At 38.9% G+C, this 23,912-nt stretch overlaps 4 protein-coding genes across 5 annotated transcripts; 1 reads left to right on the forward strand and 3 right to left on the reverse strand.

Annotated features, from left to right (window-relative positions):
- Window positions 1-922: 922 nt before the first annotated feature.
- On the reverse strand, window positions 923-4,027 carry LOC135427019 (ubiquitin-associated domain-containing protein 1-like). The gene is made up of 5 exons (XM_064680428.1): window positions 3,887-4,027; window positions 3,336-3,825; window positions 2,923-3,270; window positions 2,563-2,866; window positions 923-1,785 (listed from the first exon to the last, which is right to left on the reverse strand). The coding sequence occupies exons 1-5, from the start codon at window positions 3,913-3,915 to the stop codon at window positions 1,637-1,639; spliced, it is 1,320 nt and encodes a 439-aa protein (XP_064536498.1). The 5' UTR covers window positions 3,916-4,027; the 3' UTR covers window positions 923-1,636.
- On the reverse strand, window positions 3,887-4,553 carry LOC135427020 (uncharacterized). The gene has a single exon (XM_064680429.1). The coding sequence runs from the start codon at window positions 4,392-4,394 to the stop codon at window positions 4,050-4,052; it is 345 nt and encodes a 114-aa protein (XP_064536499.1). The 5' UTR covers window positions 4,395-4,553; the 3' UTR covers window positions 3,887-4,049.
- A 262-nt stretch (window positions 4,554-4,815) lies between these two features.
- Window positions 4,816-10,366, forward strand: hrg (hiiragi). Its single transcript, XM_064680427.1, is given in 9 exon segments — window positions 4,816-5,468; window positions 6,412-6,566; window positions 6,632-7,417; window positions 7,479-7,675; window positions 7,746-8,336; window positions 8,405-8,680; window positions 8,748-9,564; window positions 10,077-10,197; window positions 10,261-10,366. Coding segments are annotated over 6 exon segments (2,652 nt in total). The 5' UTR covers window positions 4,816-5,468; window positions 6,412-6,566; window positions 6,632-6,651; the 3' UTR covers window positions 10,082-10,197; window positions 10,261-10,366.
- Window positions 10,367-16,379: 6,013 nt separating this feature from the next.
- Window positions 16,380-19,932, reverse strand: LOC135427066 (uncharacterized). Of its 2 annotated transcripts, none has more exons than XM_064680493.1 (4): window positions 19,786-19,932; window positions 18,496-18,677; window positions 17,098-17,270; window positions 16,380-17,033 (listed from the first exon to the last, which is right to left on the reverse strand). In XM_064680493.1, the coding sequence occupies exons 1-4, from the start codon at window positions 19,790-19,792 to the stop codon at window positions 16,613-16,615; spliced, it is 783 nt and encodes a 260-aa protein (XP_064536563.1). In that variant the 5' UTR covers window positions 19,793-19,932; the 3' UTR covers window positions 16,380-16,612. The 2 variants fall into 2 exon arrangements, with proteins under 2 accessions (XP_064536563.1, XP_064536562.1); XM_064680492.1 differs by lacking the exon at window positions 19,786-19,932 and adding an exon at window positions 18,738-18,897.
- Between the last annotated feature and the right edge of the window lie 3,980 nt (window positions 19,933-23,912).

A 23,912-nucleotide genomic window follows, 5' to 3' on the forward strand; every position in this document is an offset into this window, starting at 1 on the left:
GGGTAATATAGCTATTTTATGAAATGTGTAACGCATAGAAGGAGACATCTTCAATCTCATAAAGTATATATATCCTAGACCAGCATCAAAGACGAGTCGATATAGCCATGTCCGTCTGTTTGTTACTATGCGAACTAGTCTCTTAGCTCTCAGTCCCTCAGAAACTTTGCATAGCTCTGTCTTTGTGCTGCAGTCAGGATCTGATAACTAACGATCGGTCGAAAAGTAAGTTCTTGTGTGGCCAAATATTCTGTTTCTCCAAGATATTTTCATTAAACTCAGCAAGGGTATACAAACAAGAACTAGTAAACATAATAATTTGAATAAAATGATATACAACACTATAAAAGTACATTTTAGTAGTGAATATTTCAAAATATGAAATGACATACAATAAACATTAATAACAGTGTCTAATGGGCAGAGCAAATATTTATAAAAAAAAAACATTATTGATTAAAAACTAAACAAAAAATAGAGGATTAGTGGTGGTATGGGGGGGGGGGGGGGGGAGTTTGTTTGCAATGGAATTTCGGTTTATCAACAATCAAATGTCATATTTTGTATTTATTGAATGATTCATTTGATTTGTTGCTGATAGTCGAGAGGCTCAAACGTTGACTCACATGGAGCAAGCACATTTGTTTATTAGATAGGCCAGCAAGTGGTATTAGTAACACGTTTGTGGACTAAAGTGTACAATAAGTCCATTAAGAGCAGCGCCTAACAGTTGTTGTAAAAGTTTCTGTTTGAGTTAACAAGCGCCAATTAAACTTTAATCTCTTTTAAAAGTAAGCTCTTATTTAGCTGGCACTAAAAAGCAACTAATGCATTTTGCTATCACACAAATATATATGCATATATATTAAAGTAAACCTAACCAAAATTCGAATAACTTAACTAATCATAATAAAGCTTTCAATTTTATATAAAAAACTAATTTTTTTTATTACTTATAAACAATCAAAATACAATTTGTTTTACAAAATAATACTTTAGTTGCGGCCCTTACATTTTCTTTGTCCTATTTATCTTCTTCTTTCACTCATATTTATTTTTTTTGTTCATTTCCAACAACTCTGGTAAATACAACGCACAAAAATCCGCATCATCAACGTGTTTGCGTTTCAGTTGTGTGAAAATAGTTTTTGTGTCAGATTTTGTGCGAGTTTTTTGATAGGTTTTGATAAATGTTTAAAAGCTTACGAAACATGACTAGAAGTAGTTGATAGAATTATAGTAGTTAGTATAGACTATATTTAATGCATTTCGTACTGATCGGTAAGCTTTGTCGATTGCAGCCAATGTGCTCTGTAAGCGAAGCGTTTGCAATTTGGCTTGGTGCAATTTATTACTCTTTTTTTTTGTTTTTGTCATTTTGTCTGTTTTTTGGCTACAAAAATATTTTACATACAATACTTTTTTGAGGCTCAAATGCGCCTAACTGATAACTGATGCACGTCAAGTGCCTATGCATGTATGTATGTAGGTGTATATATCTAAATATACATATATATTTCTATATATATGTGTGTCCATATGTAAATGTATATGTATAGGCTTGTGAATGTATATATGCATGTATAAATAGAATTTGGTTAATCTCAATAATTAGGCCACTTTAAAGGGTTCGCCTTCACCAGCGATTAATGTAGAACTGATTGATGCCCATCACATGCTTCTCCTCATGATACTTTTGCAGGATATGTGTGATAACAGAGGTGGTATCATTATCGCCGCGCCACACACGTATCGCATTCTCGTTCTCCAGTATGGCCAAAAAGGCTGGGCAATGAAAAAGAGAGATTAGATTGATACAATGGGAAATATTTTAAACTTAAGTATAATTGAGAAAAGTAACAGACTTAGAGAGTAAATATATATGTATGAAATATATATATGTATGAGTAAATCGGAATCAATATATATGTCTATTTCTATAAGATAAAGCTTAGACCCTAATAATGAATCGGAATCAAGAGATCTGTCTATTTCTATCAGAAATAAGATGTAACTTGGAACCTAATTCATAGTAGGAATAAATAAGTCTGTCTATTTATATTAGATATAATATATGATTTAGTACATAATTGAAACCAAGACGTCTACCTATTTCTACAAGATATAAGATATAGCTTAGGAACTAAATCGTAAGCAGACATTAGCAGTAAAAAAGTCGATAAGAAACATTGCTTTGCATAAACCTACAATAACGTACATTTCATATTAACCTATATATATACTGGTCTATATCTAATTTACATTAACGTTTATATATATATATATCTATACCTATATCTCTAATATAACTCTAAAACTCTACATATAACTCTAAAAATCTTAAAGATTATAGAAATATTTCCTAATTAATTATAATATTTCATAACTACCCTCAAAACTAGTAGTATTTTAAATTGATTTTACAATTATATAGCATTATATTATAAGCTTCGTTAGATCTATTCGTTATAAATTCATTTCAAATATAGACCTGCAACTTGCTAATCTCTTAACCTAGTTATATGCCTTGTTAAACTATAAATCTATAGAGTCTGTACGTACCCAAAAAGGTTTTTGGATTGCTGAGCGTCAATTGCACTTGAGGCATTTCGAGTATTACTTTAAGAATTGGTGAATCTGGTGCCAGACCCTCCCTTAACTCAATCACGCTAGCCGAACGATTCTCGCAGAGCCAGTCACAGGCGGAGGCCTTGTTGTTGCCCGTTTTCTTAAGCGCCGATAGGACGGCAGCCTCTTCAAAGCCCATTTCGGTAAGCGATTCGACAATCTCATCACTTGGCGGCGCATCGCGATGACTGTAAATCCGCACAATTTGCAAAAGAGCCGCGGTATTCTCAATGGTTTCCTAAAGAGAAACGTGTTATAAACATATATAGTTCCATACGGCAATTATATAGCTACATTATCGGTGACAATGGTTGAGGGTGAAATGGAGGAGGCGCTTTGCTGCATATTCATCGCCGGTGACGGCTGCGTTGGCTGCAGTGCATCATCGTCTCGTTGATTCTGTATGAGCCACTCCAATGTAGTTGAGTAGATGCCGTTGTTAGAGCGCAGAGCCTGGGCGGACACCTCGCGTGTGAAGCCCATGTCAACGAGGCACTGCAGCGTGTCCGCCTGATGATTACGCCTATTGACCAAACGCTGCTTCAGCATACTAATCAAACGTGGCGCATACGGGCCGGCGCCAATTATCGCTGCCGAGGCCTGAGCCAGTGAAATGAGCACCTTGCGCACATCGTATTGTATCTGGGAGCAAAAAAATACATTAGGCATGAATTGAAAGGATGGAACTGTTGCTTAGCAGCCCTCACATTTGACTGCTGAAATATCTCATTGATGTCTATGATGGGCAACGTGTTGGTGTTGCTGTGCACAAACCGTGTGGCGCTCTCCAGCAGGGCATCGTTGGGGCCCGGCACCTCGCGGGTGCGCGTCACTGTGTGCGAGAGCGTATTGCGGCGTGGCGACAATATAAACGTCTCATTGTTTCGCACATGGAGCTGGGCAAGCGTCTGGGACTCGTTGAGTTCGCCGCCAAAGTACTCGGCACGATAGAGACGATAACGCGGATTCAAATGCCGCACATCGGGTGCAAACAGCTGTATGGAATCGGGATCATCACTCAGTTCCAGAATGACCTCACTTTTTAGATCGTTCAGGCGCTTATTCATGTCTGTCTGAAAGATGAGCACTCGGGAGCTGGGACAAATAACGCGCACGGTGATTGTTTCGCCAGTTTTGGCCATATCCTCATCCGGCACAACCGTTGATGAAGTTGTTGCGAGCCTTGCATGGTTTTTTCTGTCAAAAGTGAATTAAGTTTGGGTTAAATGCAACGATTCCAATGCAGCTGAAAACTCACCTGAGAAACAAACTGCGCAATTTTTGCATAGTTTGTTTATTTTTGGATGGGTTGAACGGATTGGTAGGGATTTTAGGTGTGGGGTGCGTAAATCCAACAGAGAATTTCGAAAGGAAAAGTAGAAAAAAAAACAGTTAACACTAATAACTATTGACTTGGCAACTTACGCATTCGCCTGCTCCGCTTTCCTTGCTTTTTCCTGCTGCAACTGCAGCTCCAATTGGATACGTCGCCTGCGCGCCGGTGAGGGGGTGCGCAAAACGCAACCGCCGCTGCCGCCAATGAGATCCGTTTGCGTTTCCGTTTCCGCTGTCTGCACAGGCACCGAACTGCTGGAGGCGCCGCTGCGCAAGCTAAGTCTGCTGCCCTCATCGCTGCCGCTGGCGCTGCTCGCTGTGCGTGGGCTGGTGGCACTGGAGTTGGGCTCGGTTTCGCTGCCCCGTTGCTTGCTGCGTGCTAACCACTTGGCGCGCTTCTCGTTGAATTTCTCGCGCATCCAGGGTATCATATTGTGGCTGCCATTAAGTGCGTTTTGTCTGTTTTTACATTGTGTTTCGGTTTTTGCACAGTTTTCCCAATTCACCAAAATACAAATAAAGTGCACAGCTGTTTGCAGCGTTGCCACATCGGCCGACTTGTTGTGGAACCCAAAATATCAAAACTGCCACTGCAGCTAAATTCCACAAAAGGCAGTCCAAGACCATTATATGTGTAATAAAAAATATATATATTTAATTAAAAACTTAAGCTTCTAATTTAAATATGCCTTCAGCTATTGGCGCCATTGTGCATGCAAACAACAAAAATTCATATTTACGATAACAAACATTTGAAATTTGTGGATTGTGTGTAGTGGTACCAACGCGTGCGTGTGAATGGCCAGCGATATAATCGGCAAAGCAACTCTGCATTTTTTGGCTTCTCTTTTATTATCCACACACATTCGTGTCGGTCGTTGCGGTTCTTGGCATAGTCATTTGTAGAACGCGCAAATCAAACTGTAAAAGGGAAACCGAAAATGTCGAATACACACTAGAAGCAGAAAAAATCCAACGCAATTTCATCAATGCAGCGCGCGCGTCCATCATACATATGTATTAATTATTAAATGAAAAGTGATTTTTGTTGTACATGGCGTGCGTCAGTCAGCGAAAGAGCCAGAGTCACGTAGCATAAAAAAGAAGCAGGCCATCAAAAGAAAAAGTTACATGTGGGTATAGTGGCGAATATGATTTGAAAGAGATGAGCATAAAGAAGACATCGCGCGACAACGAAGACGACGATTAAAACACACACAAAGCGCGACACAAATAACAAATACAAAAAAAAAGCAGAAAAATAGTGCTTGAAAAAAGCCGGAACGACACAAATGAATGGGCCTCAACACTCGTACGCTGCCAAACTACATATATACATGTGCACACATATGCATACAAAACACACGCATACACTTGCGCCAACAACACCACCACCACCACAATTACAACACAATAACAACAAGAGCAACATACACATAACGCAACATCAATTTGTTTGAAATCAAAAACTTGGCCCAACTACAATAAAACAGCAAGAAGCGCAGGTAAGCGGCAGTAAACATAAGTTTTTAGCAGCAAAACCGCAAATAAAAGTTCCTAACGCAGCGCAATTTTTTCGTTTGTGTGTGTATGTGTGTGCATGAGTTTTTTTTCGGCTGTCATATACCTGTGTTTGTGTGTGTGGGTGTCTATCTCTGATTTCTGATTCCGTTTTGATTTGCTTTTACGTTTGCTTTTTGTTTATGTTTGTAATATGTCGACAATTAGCTTGCACTTTTGCCATCTCTTAATAAAAAATAAATGATATCTACGCATTTGTTTATATGAGCGAGCAGCAACAACAACCAGAGAAAAGCTCTCACTCGCGCGTTCATGAGTGTGGCCAGCTCTGCGTGCAGGCAGTGTTGCTGCGCTCAGCTATTTTTTCATTTACCGCAATCAGCTTATTTTGCGCTCATGTTTCGGTTAATTAGAGTAGAATTAAGTAAATATGTATGGAAATGTGAAGCAACATTATCTCTTTGTCGCAAAACTCTAATACATATATAATGTATGTTATAAATTACCTAAATTCAATCTCAGAAGCATTTCAAAATACTTAACTAAAATGAATGAATTCAAAAACAAACCCCTTTTATTTTTGCTTACCCGTTTTTATAGCTTTTTTTTTTTGAACAGCTAAATAGTTTTTATGGCTTTTCTTTTATTAGTTCTCAACGGCCGCAGCACTAACAGAATTTGCTAAAGCTGTTTGTGCTTTGGACTTTTTAGTTTGTTTGTTTATATTGTTGTTGTTTTTGTTGATTCTTATGGCCAAATATCTTATCGCATAGAAAAAATTGCATTGTGGCAGAGAAAGAGCCGTAAAACCAATGTTGAAATTGCCGGAAGACATATTTTTTGATGGATATTTTGTGCTTGGAAAAAAGTTGAGCGAATTTTAATGCAATTTGTTTATATTTTGTTTTGTTTTTGTTTAAATTTCAGCATTTTAGTATTGTGCGCAGCGCTAGCGGGCTACATATGTAATTCCATTTATTGCTACAAAAGCAACAACTGCAACTGCAACCGCAGCAGGCAACTTAAATTTTAAGATTATAAACAAACAACAAAAAACCAGCTAATTGTAAGACTTTAGTTAGGTGAGTAACAAATGCTTAACTGATGCCCCTATGAACACAGCGTAATTAAGTTTAAATAATTACAGTAATTAAGCATAGTAACAGCATGTGGAATTCCGAACCAACACATCGCCAGCAGCAGCAGCAGCAACAACAGCAGCAGCAACAACAACAACAACAATATAATGGCAACACTACCTCGGCGGGGGTCGGCGGGCAGCCTGCCAAACAATTGGGCATGACATCGGCCATTAGCCTGGCCGAGCCTCGTGCCGAGGATCTGCAGCGCACAGAGGAGCTTAGCAAATCTCTGGAGCCGTACAATGTCTTTGAGAGCCAGGATGAGCTGAATCATCGCATGGAAATATTGGCCAAGCTGAATACGCTGGTCAAGCAGTGGGTCAAGGAGATATCCGTTAGCAAGAATATGCCCGAGGCGGCCGCCGAGAAATTGGGCGGCAAAATCTACACATTCGGCTCATATCGCCTTGGCGTGCATCATAAGGGGGCGGATATCGATGCGCTGTGCGTGGCGCCGCGTAATATTGAGCGTACCGATTATTTTCAGAGCTTCTTTGAGGTCTTGAAGAAACAGCCCGAGGTCACCGAATGCCGTTCCGTCGAGGAAGCTTTCGTGCCGGTCATCAAAATGAATTTCGATGGCATCGAAATTGATTTACTATTTGCGCGGCTTTCGCTCAAGGAAATACCCGATGATTTTGATCTGCGCGATGATAATCTGCTCAAGAATCTGGATCCTCGTTCGGTGCGAAGCCTGAACGGCTGTCGTGTCACCGACGAGATACTAGCCCTGGTGCCCAATATTGAGAACTTTCGCCTGGCGTTGCGCACCATCAAATTGTGGGCAAAGAGTGAGTTGTGGCATATATTATATAGACATATTTATATTGATTGATCCACGCTTATTCCCAGAGCATGGCATCTATTCAAATTCGCTGGGCTATTTTGGCGGCGTCACCTGGGCTATGCTGGTGGCACGCACGTGCCAGCTGTATCCAAATGCTGCCGCCGCAACGCTGGTGCATAAGTTCTTTTTGGTCTTCTCACGCTGGAAGTGGCCCAATCCGGTATTGCTTAAGCATCCCGATAATGTCAATCTACGATTTCAGGTATGTTTGTGTGTGTCTCAGCAGAAAAATATGTCAGCTAAACTCGTTCTACCGTATTGTTTATTTTTAGGTCTGGGATCCGCGTGTTAATGCCTCGGATCGTTATCATTTGATGCCGATTATAACGCCCGCATATCCACAACAAAACTCCACATTCAATGTGTCCGAGTCAACAAAGAAGGTCATATTGACCGAATTCAATCGCGGCATGAGCATCACGGATGAGATCATGCTCGGTCGCGTCAGTTGGGATCGCCTTTTCGAGGCGCCCAGTTTCTTTTACAGATATCGTCATTTTATCGTACTGCTCGTCAACTCACAGACAGCCGACGATCATTTGGAATGGTGCGGTCTGGTCGAGTCCAAGGTGCGCCTGCTCATTGGCAATCTGGAGCGGAATCCGCACATTGTCCTGGCCCATGTCAATCCAAAATGCTTTGAGCTGAAAAAGGGCGCTGCTAGCGCTAACAATTCGCAGAATAACAGCGGCAATGAGGAAGATTTGAAGCAGCAGCAGCAGCAGCCGGCACAAACCGGCGTCACCACGGCACCGTTCTGTTCGCTTTGGTTTATTGGCCTGGAGTTCGAGCGTTCCGAGAACCTCAACATTGACCTCACCGAGAGCATACAAAACTTTACAGAGCATGTGATTATGCATGGCGTAAGCAACAGTTGACCAAGTTCTTGTATATACCATATTTTAATACAAACATCATTGACCATTTCCAGTTGAACATCAAAATGCTGAAGGAGGGCATGGCCATTGATGCGCGCCATTTGAAGCGCAAACAGCTGTCGCTCTACCTGGACGCAGACTTTCTCAAGCGCGAACGCAAGTCCATGGAAAGTCACAACAATTTCAACAATACGTTGCTGGCGAATCGCAAGCGTCTGTCCTCGGAGCTGGCGCAATCACAGGATCCGCTGCCGCCGGTTCAACAAACGGCAAGCAGCAATCGTGGACGCGACAGCGGAGGTGTTAAGAGGCAACGTTTGAGTGAATCGGTAAATTTTAATTAAAAAGATTTATATATTAAATATATTAATTTATGTTTAACCAATTTCTCTGCAGCTCATTGAGGACAATTCGAATGCCTCTAGCGATACGGGCGGCATGACGCCGACCACACCCACAGCGGCGCAAATGAATGCGCCCAGTTTCAAGGCAACGAGCAAGAATGGCTCGGATAGCAGCAACTGTGTGGACAACACGGAGCAGGCAGCAGCAGCAGCGTCCGTGCCGCATAATAATGGCAGCAGCAGCAACAACAATGCTAGCAGCAACAATAACAACAACAGCAGCACGACGACAGCTGAGGTAGCCTGCTCGTGACAACCGCCAATGCCACAAGCACAGCATCAGCAGCAGCATCAGCAGCCACAGCAGCCACAACAGCAACAGCAGCCGCCGTCGCTGCCGCCACCGCCACCGTCTCATCATCATCATAAATTTCGCAAGAACAACAATGCGGCCGCGGCGGCTGCCTCCAATAGCATTTTTAACCAGCGTTCAATACTGCATGCGGCTTCTAGTCTTACGGCCGCTCTAAGCATAACGGGACACAAGCGCAAGCAGCCAGCAACAACAACAACAACAACAGCAGCAGGAGCAGCAACAACAACAGTTGTTGCCAGCAACAGTAGTAAAAATGGCAGCGGCAACAACACAACTACTTTATGCTACTACATTGATGACGATGATGATAACAACCAACAGCATCAGCAGCAACTGCAACAGCAACCACCTACCACCCAAAAACCACAACAGAAACAACCACAACAGCAACAACAACAACCAGCGCATGTCGCTGCTGCTAGAGCCATGCCAGCAACAGCAGCAACAACAACAACTGCAGCAGCAGCCGCAACAGCGGCAACGACAATTTCTTGTAAGTTATTTAAATGTCTTTCATTATCCTCCGTATTTCTGTATTTGTAAATGTGACGCACAAGACTGTTTTTTCTCTATAAGAAACAAAAACTATTTCTACGCTTAAACAACAAAACGCATTCATTAGCTAATAAAACTACACGATACCTGGCAAAAGTAAGGAAAAAAGAAATCGATTTCAATTTCAAGCAATAGATTTTAAAATGGTTTCAGACAACATTTATTCAAGCTTTTCTTAATAAATAAAATTAATGAGTAAATAAAAAAAAGAAACAAAAATAAATAATAAAATATGTTTGGTATTTTTATTTAACAAAATTTCAAATATTTGTGTTTTATAAATATATGTGTGCCTGATAGTTTTTCGTTTTTACAACTTTTTCTAAACAATATTTAGAATAAATAAATGTATACTTGAAAATTTCAATGAATTTAATTGTCTTAGTATTAAAAACTGTATATTTAACTGTGTATTTATCTGATGAAATGATGTTCGTTTTATATTTGCAGTGTAAAAAGCTATTACATGTACCATTAAGGCTTAGTTTTCATAGTTAACCTACCCATTGATTTTCCCTGGCATTTTGATGTCACAAAACTGAATGGAAGCCCCTATATTTTATACAAAACGGTAAGTTTTAAACAAACTTAGTCGTTACACAAAATACTGGCTAATATGTTTGTTTTTTATTAGGTTTCCATTTTAAAGCTGAAGAGTTTTGTTTTTACTTTTAGCCCTCAACGCAAGTGCGTTGGGCATATGCATACATACCATAGAAAACGGACAACAACAACAACAACATCTACATGACTAAAACATCAACAACAACAACAACTTTTGAGGCGGCACGAAGAAAGCATTTCGCTTACATTTGTCTTAGTGTTTTCTCCCAATAATATTGTTGTACATCTTTTTTACTTCCCACAGCTGGAGTATGGAGAAGTGCCTAGAGCAGAGAGAGAGAGAGAGAGAGAGAGTGTGTGTATGAAAGGGAGAGACAGCTGATGGCACACAACAACAACATCAACAACAAAATGAATGAAACAAAGAAACAAAACAACAACAAGATCTGCAACAAGATCAGATCCTATTTGTGAATTTAGAGTCAACTCGACTATATTCTATATCTTTTTTTGATTTCCAATTTCACCTTGTTTTTTCAATCTTTGTTTTCTTCTTCTTCTAGTTGTACGCTGAAAATTTGAAACAATTATGTTCGTTTTTCTAAGAAATGATAACTGAAAAAAGGTAATAACAAAAAATATATAATTGAAATGAAGATATTGATTTAATTTTACCAAATAAACAAACAAAAAAAGCAACAAAAAATGCATAGCGAAAGCTCCAAAAAAAATCTGGTGTTTTTATTTATTGATGGAAATTGCTGTGGGCGGCTGTTTGAGGTTCTACAAAGGAAGGTTCCCATTTGTTAAGGATACGAAAGATATTGCTTAGAGATTTTTTTAGGCATTATTCAGTTTGGAGAGGTGAAAGACCTGATATGGAATATTCTACAGCATAAAGTTGTAGATAACACTTTTTTTGTCTATAAAGAGAAATAACTTGAAGGCTGTTTAATATCATGTTTATACGATCCGACAGTTCAATATTCCAACCTTACTCCTTATTCCAACTACAATTAAAATTGTAAAGGTGGATATGGACTTGAAGGATAACTAAGGAGAAATGAAGATTCGCTCAGTTTCACTCGAAATTAATACTCGAGAACCGCGTATGAGTATTATAAGGAATTTCGAAACACAAAGTTCTTTTTATTTTAATTATTATTATTATTAATATTATCACAATTATTTTAAGATCTAATTATTATGATACAATAAGGTTAGGGTTATAGTTATAAAATATCAATTTTAAATATTTATTAAATACCTCTAGGGATTTGGTATAAGGCAAAAAACATCCCACTTATACACTAGCTTAAACTGAAGAATTTGTAATAAAAAAATAATTATACAAAAAATAATTTAACATGATAAGAAAACAACTGAATGTAAGAGCTAATAAGATAAAGACACTAAAATTAATGAAAAATAATTAAATTGAAATATAATATTTATATAATAATATTAATAAAAGAATTTTTTATAAAAAAGGTTTTTAAAGAATGAAATTTGTTATTCCTAAAAGTCGAATGTCTGCAGTAAAGCGTCGAAACTGGAAAGTGGAATGTTTGCAGGAAGGAGTCGGAATTGGAACATGGAAAGTCTGCTAGAAAGAGCCGAAGGCTTTTATGTGATCTTGTCTTTGGAAACTTGATACAGTTTCGACTTTTCCCAGGCATTCCACTTTCCAGTTTTGGCTCCTTCCTGCAGACTACTGGAAAATGGAACGTCTGCTCAAAAAAGTAGAAACTGGAAAGTGGAATGATTGCGGAAACGAGTCGAAATTGGAAAGTGGAAGAATATGTGCTTGAAAGAGGCGAATGTTTCTATGTCATCTTGTCTTAGGAAACTTGATACAGCTTCGAGCTTTCCAGAAGTCATTCCAGTTTCGACGCTCTTCTGCACAGATTCCACTTTCCAGTTTCGATCCGTTCCTGCAAACAACTGGAAAATAGACTTTCTGCTGGAAAGAATCAAAACTGGAAAGTGAAATGTCTGTTGGAAAGATGCGAAACTGTACCAAGTTACTCAAGGCAAAATAACATAGAAGCTGGCAGAAAATCAAGCGTCTGTTCACTCCGCTTCTCAATCTGTTCCAGAAATAAGTGTGCTCCTTTAGGTAGAATTTCCACGCAAAATACCAGAATTTACCACTGATTTCCATGAAAAGCGAAACCAGAAATAATTTAAAATAAATAGAAAACAAGCCCAGATATGGGATTAAAGAGGATCAGCAGATCAAACATCTGTGAAAGAAGCACAAAGACATCTGAAGTCGCCTTGCAATAAAAATTGTATTAGTAAAATTATAGATCTATAATAAAACCCATCTGGAATTGGAGGAACATTAAAAGAATATGTAAGGCAATTAAGGGAACAAGTATGTCAAAATATTTATATGACCTTAAGTGTCGGCTTAGTTATAAATTCCCTGTCAACAGGTGGTCCAGGCTCGTGGTACTGTACCCGAAGGACTCAAGCACGGTAGCACAATCTGCACATGCCGCACACTTGCGTACAGTCAATACAAAAAGCTATGCGGCAAGGACGATCGTTGGGTGAAAGAACATATATATGTAGAAAGACAACTGCGCTTCGCGCTAACTGATCAATTAACCAAGCGGCGATCCTTTTTGGGCCGGGTACAGGGACCTAACCTAATTGCACTTCTGCGAATTTATGCCGCGACACAGCTGCGCGTTTTTACCCAGAATGTGCGGGATTAATCCGTTTATGGCCACGGATTAAGTTGCAAAATTTTTCAACGAAGGTCAACTGCGATTTCCAGGGAAAGCGCCGACTAAGCACAGGTAAATCTAGGTAAGAGCCGATAAGCCGAACTCAGGTACATGCACGTCTGGGGTATATAAGATCGGGCTGCGAACGTATCGAACATCAGTCTGCTTTCGAGTGTCAGTGTGTAAGGATCCGGCGAAAAGAAGAAGCCCAATATAACAAATATTATATGGTAAACTTTGTTCAGTTTTGCCAGGCTCTTTTTGTGCGCATCACTGGGTGAAGTTTGTCGTATAATCGCAAAAAGAACAGCAAAAAAAATAATAATATTAATATATAATAATATCAGGATCTCATAGCTCTGCTTTTGGGATGCATTTTGTGCGGTTATGTCTGCCTCCAAAACCCATCACTGGGCAAAGTGTGTCTCAAAATTGTGGCTACTAGAGAAAAAACCGCAGCTCAGATATTACAGTGTTCCGGTGTGACAGTGTTCCAGTGTTTCAGTTCCAATATTCCATTATTTTAAAATTAAATGGCGATTGTCGGTATGGTCGCTTTTTTAAACAATACACCATTATCTATATAAAGTGACTAGACCGAACACTCGTGCTATAATTTTAAAATGTTCAACGTATATAAAAATCACAAGTTCTCGATTTGAAATCCGGCGCAATTTATATATATCTATATCGTATAGAGGTTGCAATTAGTTTCTTTGGTCGTCCAGCCTTAGGTGATTTCTCTGATCATAAAGCTAGACAACCATTGAAGTTCGTTGTGGCATAAGCAGCGGCTAAAGCCAACTATATATCTGACTACATATATCTGATATTTTCGTATACTACATATTGGGCCATGCGCTAAAAGGAACGATCGTTGTGATATGCGTTCGTCAACCGTTACATATCACAGTGATTTTCCTTTATAGCGCGTGCAGCCCGTCAATCAACTCGAAATACGATCTATATCCATGTCTATATAGACACAAAGCTACATCGCGCAGTTATCTGTTTATAGCCTTTAAAGTAGAGAGAATAGACGCTGTGCTGTATGTTTTGCGTATTGTCTATATCACAGTGGCTGTTCTTTTTGTACCTGAAGCGCCGTACAGCATTATTTCCTTAAATTGTGAAAGTTTAATAGATATTTGGTGACAATTCTTTATGTGCTATGTTTAACCGCAGGGAACTGCTGCTGCTGATATACTGTATATATTATATCGATTCCATATCACAGTGGCTGTTCTTTTTGGTTGCATCGCAATTTACAACAATTTGTCTCCTGAAATTACCTTTATTATTAACTAAGGTGTGCAATTCGTTCAGTTTAATGGCGCTCGTCAATTGTTTAAAAGGAAGGGAACGTTCGCTGTTGATGTAGTCGACTTTTATACTCTTTATATCACAGTGGCTGTTCTTTTTTGTTTAGCAATTTGTCAACTTAATTCTTCAACAAATATTTAATTAAATAAAACAAAATGTTTTATATCATTTTATTTTTTGTATCAACATTTTGTTAACTTTTAATAAATAAAACAATATTAAAATGTATTTAAAAATGATTTCGTTTTCCTTACACAATTTAGCAACTTTATCAATAAAACAATTGTTAATAAGAATAAGAATTAATAATTATTAAAATATAATTTTCTTGTTTTTTCAATATTAAACAAAATAAATATTCTTATTTGTTTAACAATTAGTCAACTTATTTTATTAAATAATATTTAATACAAATAATAAAATATTTATAAAACGTTTTTTCAACATTGGTAATAAATATAAGAAATGAATAATTAATAAATATTTACGTATTTTTTTCTGTTTTGTTGGCCAATTGATCATAAAATAACAGGTAATACAAATAAAAAATAATAATTATAATTAGATAAATTAAATAAGAAAGTAAATAAATGAAAGCGATATAAATAAAATAAACTTTATTTTCAAATAATAGTTAAACTAAATATAAATATTTAAGTAATAAATATTTAAATTATATATTCTCTTTTGCCTTAAAACTTTTAATTTTTTAAATTAAATAATAGTCATTACACATATGCTATTGTTCAAAATTTTTGCATGTTTATTATAGCATTTACGAATATACATTTAGATATTAATAAACGAATCAACATTATAAGTTTCGCTTTTATTTATATTCGACGCATTCTGTCAATTTCGGTAATAAATAAATTAAATGAAAATAATAAAACATTTTTTTTTTAGTTTTCAATCTTATAATTAACAAAGCTATAATTATTTAAAATAAAAAGGAAAAACTAAAAATTTGCTGTTGAATATTATTAAAGTTCGATTACTTTTCAAATCGATATTTATATTAATTTATAAATAAATATAATAAACAAACTGCTTACATAAATTGTTAAAATAATACATTTAACATAAATATTAAAGATTAAAAAATATTTTATTTTTGAAACATGTAGTTTATTATTTAAGGCCATGCGGAAATATTTTGGTATTCGACAATAAAATTGGAAAACAATATTTTATATATCAAAGCCTTTGCGCTTAATAATAAAATAAACAATAAAATTATAATAATGAATAAAAACTAGAATAAAAACAAACTCTTAACAATACAATCTTGAGTTAATAGGCATATTTCCACGCACATTGAAAAACTTGCGACGAGTCGTTTTTTTTTATAGTGGAACATTTTATTCGAACTTCCGGCGCTTAGTTTCCTTTTCCTATTCCTATTCCGTTAGCCAGACACAATGTGGCAAGGCACGTGTAGCCATGTGGCATGCATTGGCGGCATGCAACAATGGCGTCGACATTGCCAGCCATTATATGCAGCTATGTGCGTTTGTGTGTGTGTGTAAGTGTGGCACACAGGTAGCTGGCTGTCAATGAATGTCATTTTACTTGGAAACGCCCCCAAACGCCGCAAATGCCACACTTTGTTGCCAAACACGTTCACGCCGCTTTTTTCGTGGCATTTGTGACAGTTGCAATGCCAATTGGACAGTTGAAAACCTTTCAGAGATTGTTAAAGAAATTTAAGATATTGTTAGCTATACAAGTTTTTTATTAATCGCATTTAATTTGGAATAAAATCTACATTTATATATATTAGCTCGAATCTTAAGAGCTAGGAATCTTACAGTCTAAGGGAAAATCAACAGCATCAACACCAATTGTAAGCCTGTGTGGCTTTGCTGTTTGAGCGTTGAACTAACAAGCGGAGAATTCGCTGGCTCAAATTGAACATTAATTTTTTTAAAGCTGGGAAGCTTAATTCTAAGTCCTATTTGGGGAAACTAACAAGCGATGTAGTCGCTGGCTCAAATTTAAAATCTATCAACATCAATCGTAATCCTTCCTGGCTTAGCTGTTTGAGCGTTGAACTAACAATTGGAGAAGTCGCTGGTTGAAATTTAACATTCATCAACACTAATTGAACAAACAAGCAGAGTAGTCGCTGGCTAAAATGTAACATTATTTTATTTCTTAATTTCTTAACACTTGCATTTTTATATAACTTGACATTATAATTTTTCTGCATTTTTTTTAAAACATTTACAATTTATCTGGGATAAATATACTATATAATTATTAGAAATTTTTGAAACATATTTTTGGTTTAGTTTTTGCTTCTTTTCTGCAATATATTTCCTATTGAAACTGGAGAAACCTGCTGAAATTCGTAGTGCCTCATTCTACTTTGCTAGCAAAGCGATACAAATAATTCTCGACACGGATCTTGGCGCGCAGCTCCTTGCGTGAGGTGGACTCGGTGGCGGCGGTGGTGCCGTTGTGATCGTGAAAGAAACCACAATAGCGGGCGGGCACAAACTGTTTGATATGCTGGCGTTTGCGATAGCGCTCCACGACACTCAGGCTGCATTGCTTAATGTTGCCCATCTCCTCGTGCATGCACTTGCGGCACATATCCTTGTCGGTGGCAAAGGAGTGGAAATAATCGCCCTTGGGACGCTCATGACAGACCAGACACTGGGCCACATTGGTGGGGCCGCAGAAGACAGCCACCGCGGGCCAGATAATGCGACGGGTGCCAAAAGCGGTTTCCATTTTCCAATATGGATATTTGTTGTGGATCGAGTAGGTGGAGGCACTGCGTCGGGCAGGAACAATTGTCTATCCATTGGGCATTTTGTTTTTGGCTATCACTGACTTACCCGGGCGTTGCCCATTTGGGCTCCGGCACCACCTGCTTATCAAAGGTGTAGCCAGCGCGGAGTATCCAAGGTGTTGGCTCATAGGCGCCCATGGGCGGAACAATCTTCTCCCGGACGATGGGCAGGCGGGGCATCTTGTTGGCCAGAGCAGAGAAGCCAGCATTGGAGGGATACTGCAAGAGTTTATTTGAGAAGAAATAAAGAGAGAGAGAGAGAGAAAGGGCGAGAGACATATAGAAATATGCATACGGGTAGATAGAAGACAAGAGGGACCCAGTCAGATATGCAAAAGCAGAGAAAGAAAAAAAAATAGTCGAGAAGAAAGAAAAGAAAAAATATAGAATAAAGGAATGAGAGAGAAAACGGACATGGAAAAGGAAAGTAAAGCAAAACGAACGTAAACGAAAAGAAGGGATATCTTCGGCACGCCGAAGATTTAATACCCTTGCAGACCCAACCTTTTCATAATGCTCATAGTGATTTGCCCGTATCTAAGAAGCATAGGGAAAATGGTTAATGCCGAGTATGGTTAAGATATCTTAAAAAACAAAGAAGTTTTCCATACAACAATTTTATTTTCGACTGATTGTTCCTATGACAGCTATATGATAATAGTAGTCCGATATAAAAAAGATTTTGCATAGCAAAACTAATAAATACCGATTTTGGTCAAGATATCGTGAAAAAACCAAAAAAAATGTCCATAACACAACTTAATTTTCGACCGATCGTTCCTAAGGCAAATATATGATATAGTGGTCCGATCTTAATAGGATTTTGTATATATATGAGGAGCATAGTAAAACTAATAAATGCCGAGTTTGGTCAAGATATTTAAATAAACAAAAATAATTCATACAAGAATATACTTTTCGACCGATCGTTCCTATGACAGCTATATGATATAGTGGTCCGATCCAGATGGTTCCGACATATGTACTGCGTGCAACAGAAAGAGGCACTTTTGCAAAGTTTCATAAAGATAGCTTTAAAACTGAGAGACTAGTTCGCATAGAAACAGACAGACGCACAGACGGACATGGCTACATCGACGCGGCTGTTGATACTGATTAAGAATATATATACTTTATGGGGTCGGAGATGTCTCCTTCTATGCGTTACACATTTCACGACAAAACTATAATACCCTATGCAAGGGTATAACAAATTTAAAAGAAAGTGAAAGAAAAAGAGAGGAGCACAAGAGGACTGATATGCAGGAGATAAAAAAGAGTCTGAAGTAAAAGAAAGAAATAGGAAGATGGAAGGTAGAAGAGAGTAAAGCGAACTAAGAAAATATTTTGAAGAAATAAAGAAAAGTAACAGAAAGAGAGGCAACTGAAAGCCGTAACCAAGAAAGAGAAATTTCTGTTTACCAATTACATTCGCTGCACTTACCTTGAAGCCAATAGGCTTGGAGCAGTCGTAATCAAGCGGACTGGGTTGTTCGCGTACCTCCGGCAGATTGGATCTCATGAAGCTGTTCAGGAAGGGTCCATTGACAGGCATCACCTCGCGATCCATGGTCGTGCCAAAGGCCACCTTGGGCACCACAGGCGGATTGACCACATATTCAAAGCCTGTTGAGGAAAGAGAACAATTTGATTGAAACTTTAGTATGGAATGTCAAGGAATGCCACCTCTTGCCCGGCAGCGCGCCAAGATCAGGCGCGTCTCGGAACGCTGACGACGCAGCTGCTCCCGTTCCTGGGCGTTTGGCTGGCGTGCACGCATCCTGGGTCGCCGTCGCTGCTAGACTGAACTTGAGGCGGCGAACTGACAAATTGATGGACCTGTCGATGGCTGACTGAAAGCCGGGTAACGTGCCCTGACTGACGGCAAAGGGCATGGCACGCATGGCACGCACCTGCCCCAATACCAATCTGTGCACCTGCTATCAATTCAAAATCAATATGACAAACGTGTTTCCACAGGCGACGCGGCATTAGCCAAAAGGAGTTTTGATTCCCCCCAGTCTAGACAGCGTTCTATTTGCTGAACTTTGACCCAGTTCTCTCTGATTTATAGCTCTAATCACTTTATGTGCATATTACTTTTATGTGGTTCTAAAAAAAGTGAGTTTGACTTTGATATTGATGGCCATATTTGGAAATTGATATATCAAAGTGTATGTATAGGAAATGGGAAGAACGTACTTAAGATATCTACATATTTCTAAGTGGGTTTTCTATGGAAATATAGGGCGCAAGGACAAAGACATAGCTAAGATTAACTGAGGCATCTTACGATTGAGAATGTTTTTGAACTTATTTCGAACTAATTATAGAGTTAAGAACAGAGCTTATTATCAAATAGGTTAGGATTGACAATGTTCCCAACTATATTCGAGCTATTTTCGAACTAAATAAACAGTTAAGAGCAGAGCTTATTACTCATTTTCTGATGAACTTTACTAAATTCAACGAACCAGAAAAGAAGGAATATAAATCTTTAAGAAAAAGAAAGACACGGGCTGAGGATTGACTAATCGAAAACTAACCATAGTAACTCGGGAACAACATAAGCGAACACGCGCAAATCTGTTATCCATGTTCTTTTAAAAAATATTAAATGATATGTATTGTTAACATTTGAGTATAACAAGCCGAACAAATTTATATTAAGGAAAATAAATGTCATACTAATTGCAATATTTATTTGAGTATCTGCATTATATGGCTTACTCACCCTCCATGATCAGTCTCTGAATAAAAGTACTTAAAATTTCTGAAAACAATAATAATAATAATAATAACACGCGACGTTTTGTCTTCGGGGCAATTGACTAAAATAAACAATTTGAACAAATTGTGCAAAATGACAGGCAGAGTCGTAGACATATTTACAAAAGGCATGCTGCCAACAGAAATTTGCTTGGGAAATAGTTGAGCAAACATTGGAAATGTGGCATGCAACAGGCGCAGTCGGATGGCAGAATAATGCGTTGCATTTAAATTCAGATGTCGAGTCGGATATACGAGCCTAAGATACACACAAGGAAACTTTTAAATGGCTTTTCCAGCAATTTTCCAAGTGGGTTGCCCGGATGGCTGGGGCTGGGCCGGGGGGCTGGTTAAGTTGGGCTCGCTGCAGCAACCGCAAAAGTGTGCACCTACAAAATGGCAGAATGGCTGCATGACATTAATGCCAGTTAACCCCAAACGTTGTCCTCGTCGTCGACGTCGTCGTCGTCGGCGGCGTCGTCGTCAGCTGCAGCTATGGCTTTGGGTTTTTCGGCAGCAACCAGCTCCTGCCAACCGCACCGTCCCCTTCCCCCATTTACCCTTTTTGGCCAACGCTCACGCACATGAATGCTAATAGCGCAGGCGGTGGCAGAGACGGAGGCAGAGGCAGATGCACTGACAGGCAGCACGCAGAATTGCACAACCGCACTGCAGCCACAGAAGCCATGCAATGGCCCCGCCCACCTGCCTACGCAAACCGCCCACGCGCACAGTAGCCTCACACTGTCGAATATGCTAACCTATGCAATTATTCAAAGAGTATTGAGTAGTTTACCTAATTGATTAATTATATTTAAAAACTGATTAAAAGCACGGCAGCGCGTAGTTGTAATCGATTATAGCTGTGTGTGGTGTGGGCTGCATTAAGCATGGATCAGCGCGCTGGCAGAGAGCGTTTATCCAAAGAAAGAGAGAGATAGAGAGAGTTGCAGATAATTAATTTGCTCACGCTATGGGCGCAGCTGATGCTTTAATTTCCGTTATATTGTTTTGGCTGCAGCCTGCAGAGCGCCAAATTTGTGTGTGCATATGTGCGCGTGAGCGGGAGAGCTGCTTCAATCGTGCGCTGCAGTCAAGCTATTGATAAAGATGCTTATGATCTCGTTCTCTATGGTGAGAGCGGGAGAGTTATCTTAGAAGTGTCTAGCTCTAAGCTGTTGTAGTATTAGAGTGTATTCCGGCTTAGCGTAGGCGTGAGATAATTGCATCGATTTAGTCTGTGCGCGTCCGTCGTCTTAATCGGTTGCGCTCGCCGCGCTTGTTTGTAAAATAGTTGTTATCTGCAATTAATTAACTACCGGAAATTAAATGTGTGCGTTCGTGTCGCGAGTGTTTGTTGTCTACAATTTATCAATCTTCCTTTCGAGTTGCTTGATTTTGCGTGCAGAGTTTTTTTCGCATAGGCAAAAAAGGGCGCGCAGTTGTGCTCGAGCCACAGCAGAGCTTGATAAGTAACGGAATGAAGAAAAAGCTGCGGCAGTAAAGGGTAAGTCTATTTTAACGGTGAAACTGTTTTTATTTATGAAATTGAAACTGTTTCATATGCAAATATATTAAGCTAGCCGCTTTTTAAATTGGGAGATATCTTAAAAATATATTATAAAAGTTAATTAAGTTTACAAGTTATTTGTAAAGATTGTGTACCACTGTGCAGCAACAGCGTGATGTGAGCTGCTTAATTCGTGCAAATAAAATGATTGTGCAACATATGTAACTGGTTCGCTTGTGGGTCTATTATTCCAAGTACAGTCACACACAGTAAGTCCTTGCATATGGGCGCACTTAGGGCTCAAAGCCGCTGCTTGGGGTGGACCAAAACCCAAACCCAACGCCAACCCCAATCCTCCCCCGTCCTTAATATAGCTGTATTCTGTTGCACGCTCGCCGCAAACTTGCAATGCAATTAAATTGTAATTTCACATTATTTAAGTGTTTTGCTGTGTAACATTTTGGTTAGCGAAAATGTGGCAACGGGTTTTTGGTAGACGGCAGGGGGAGGGGGGGGGAAGAATGCTGGTCTGAAAGTTCGTTTATTATGTCAACAATTAGTGTAATGCAAATTAAACTGTTGCCATTTGTCATAATAATTTAAATACAATGAAGCTAGCAAGTTAATTATTTTTTAGATAATGTTAAAAATTTTAATTCTCTCTTGGAAAATTGTGGAAAATTATTTACTTAGACTTTGTATGTGGCAGACCACAAATTATGCTTCAGCACGTATTTAAAAGATAAAGTGTTTTTGTTTAAAGAGACTTATTGCAGTTTTATAGTTATTATACACTTTAAGGGTATTCTTAGGGTAACACGGAAAATGTTATACCTTATATGGTCGGTTTCAGGCGAGCAGCATGGGTTGATAAAGCTTTATTATGGCTCTCCAGATTTATTATGTTTTGAAAATATTTAACTATTAAAAAAAAAATTATATATTAGATCTACATTGAATTACTTTAAAATGTATCTTAACCAAATGGTTACGAGGGAATTGAATCTCTCTCACCCTCTCATTCTCTTTCTCTCGTTTTTTTTCTCTGCCTCTACCTGTCCCTTTCTCTATTATAAAAGAGATTGTGATCAGTCTACGAGAAACACCTCAACACCAACATATTTAAGGGCATTACATTTTCGCCACATACCAAAATTTCCATTCCTACGGCTTGTAAATTGTTTTTGCAGGCAGTCTATAAAAAATAAAAACAGCTCAAATATTCAAATCAGTTTTTGGGAATTGCCAGAAAACTTCATGCAAGCCAAGTGGCATGTCCTACACAAGCAATTACAGCAACAATGGGGCGAGCAAATAAAAAAGCTTCAGCTTCAGTTGTGGCTTTTCAATTTTGGCCAGGACAACATGGCCAAGGCAGGACATGGCAGCATCCAAAACGTGGCCATAAACGTGCAATTCGCATGCAAAGCACAAAAACTTTGGGCCAACAGTGGGTGGACACCAGTTGGAGGGGCGGAAGTGCCAAGCAGCATCCTGGCAGCAGCAGCAACAAGGACATTGCTGCTCCTCTTGTTTTTGGGCGGCTGCTGTGCCTTTTGGCTAACGCAAAATTTGCTTCACAATAAAAACAAAACAATGACAGCTCACAAAACAGTTTAAGTCTATTTTGGGCCGGAAGTGCCGCTTATTACGCAGGATGTGGTTAACCGGAAATGAAACGAAATAAGCCAAGTGCGACGCACTTCCACCTCTTTTCTCTCGGTATGTGCATGTGTATCTGTATGTGTGTCTGTGTTTGTGTTTGTATTTGTGCCTGAGCTTAAGTGTGTGTGCCCAGAAGTGAAGTGCATGGCAAACTAATTAAACATGCGCTTTAAGCTTATCGACTTTTGCATTCAATATCGCAATGCACTTTCGGCAGCCATTTAAATTCCTATTAACACTGTGCTACAAATTTATACACATGTCTTTTGAGTAAACATACAAAGTTGTATGACAAATAGTTGTAAGGAGCATGTTTTACTCTAAAAAATATTAAGACCTATCTTACTTAGAAGCGCATGCTCTTTAAACAATCTCCTTTTTCATGTTGCACAGTGTAATTTTGCAATCTAATGCCTTTTGGGTAAGCACAAACAAACGAAGAACGTTGAAATCAAATTACAAGATGCTTCTGCCATTTGCCACATGCACTCAAATAGCATCCACCGAAGTCCGAAGTCCCGGCCCCACTCTTGGCTGACCCAAATGCCATGCGTCTGCAATATGTGTGTGTGTGTGTGTGGCATTGCAGGACAGCTAATCATGCTAATAAACACCAAGTTGCAATTGGCCAACTGGCAGTTGGCAGCCAGCAACTGGCAACCGGCGAGTGGCAACTGGCAACTGCCACAAAAAGCATTACATACTTACGGGCAACCATTCGCTGCCTTTTGCTGCAGCATTTTGCATTCAACGTGCGCTGCTGCTGCGGTTGTTGCTGTTCCGGCTGCGAGTTTTTGCTGCAAATCATACAAAATTGCATTGATTATGCACTTGGCAGTCAATTGTGCCTTGGCCATCGCCATTACCAATTGGGCGCGATTTCGAGTGGTCCATTAAAAGTCGAGCATTCAAGCATT

The sequence above is a fragment of the Drosophila montana genome, unplaced genomic scaffold (genome assembly GCF_035044405.1).
Source record: "Drosophila montana isolate Dmon_TW-CO22-7 unplaced genomic scaffold, ASM3504440v1 contig_2127_1, whole genome shotgun sequence".
Classification (NCBI taxonomy): domain Eukaryota; kingdom Metazoa; phylum Arthropoda; class Insecta; order Diptera; family Drosophilidae; genus Drosophila; species Drosophila montana.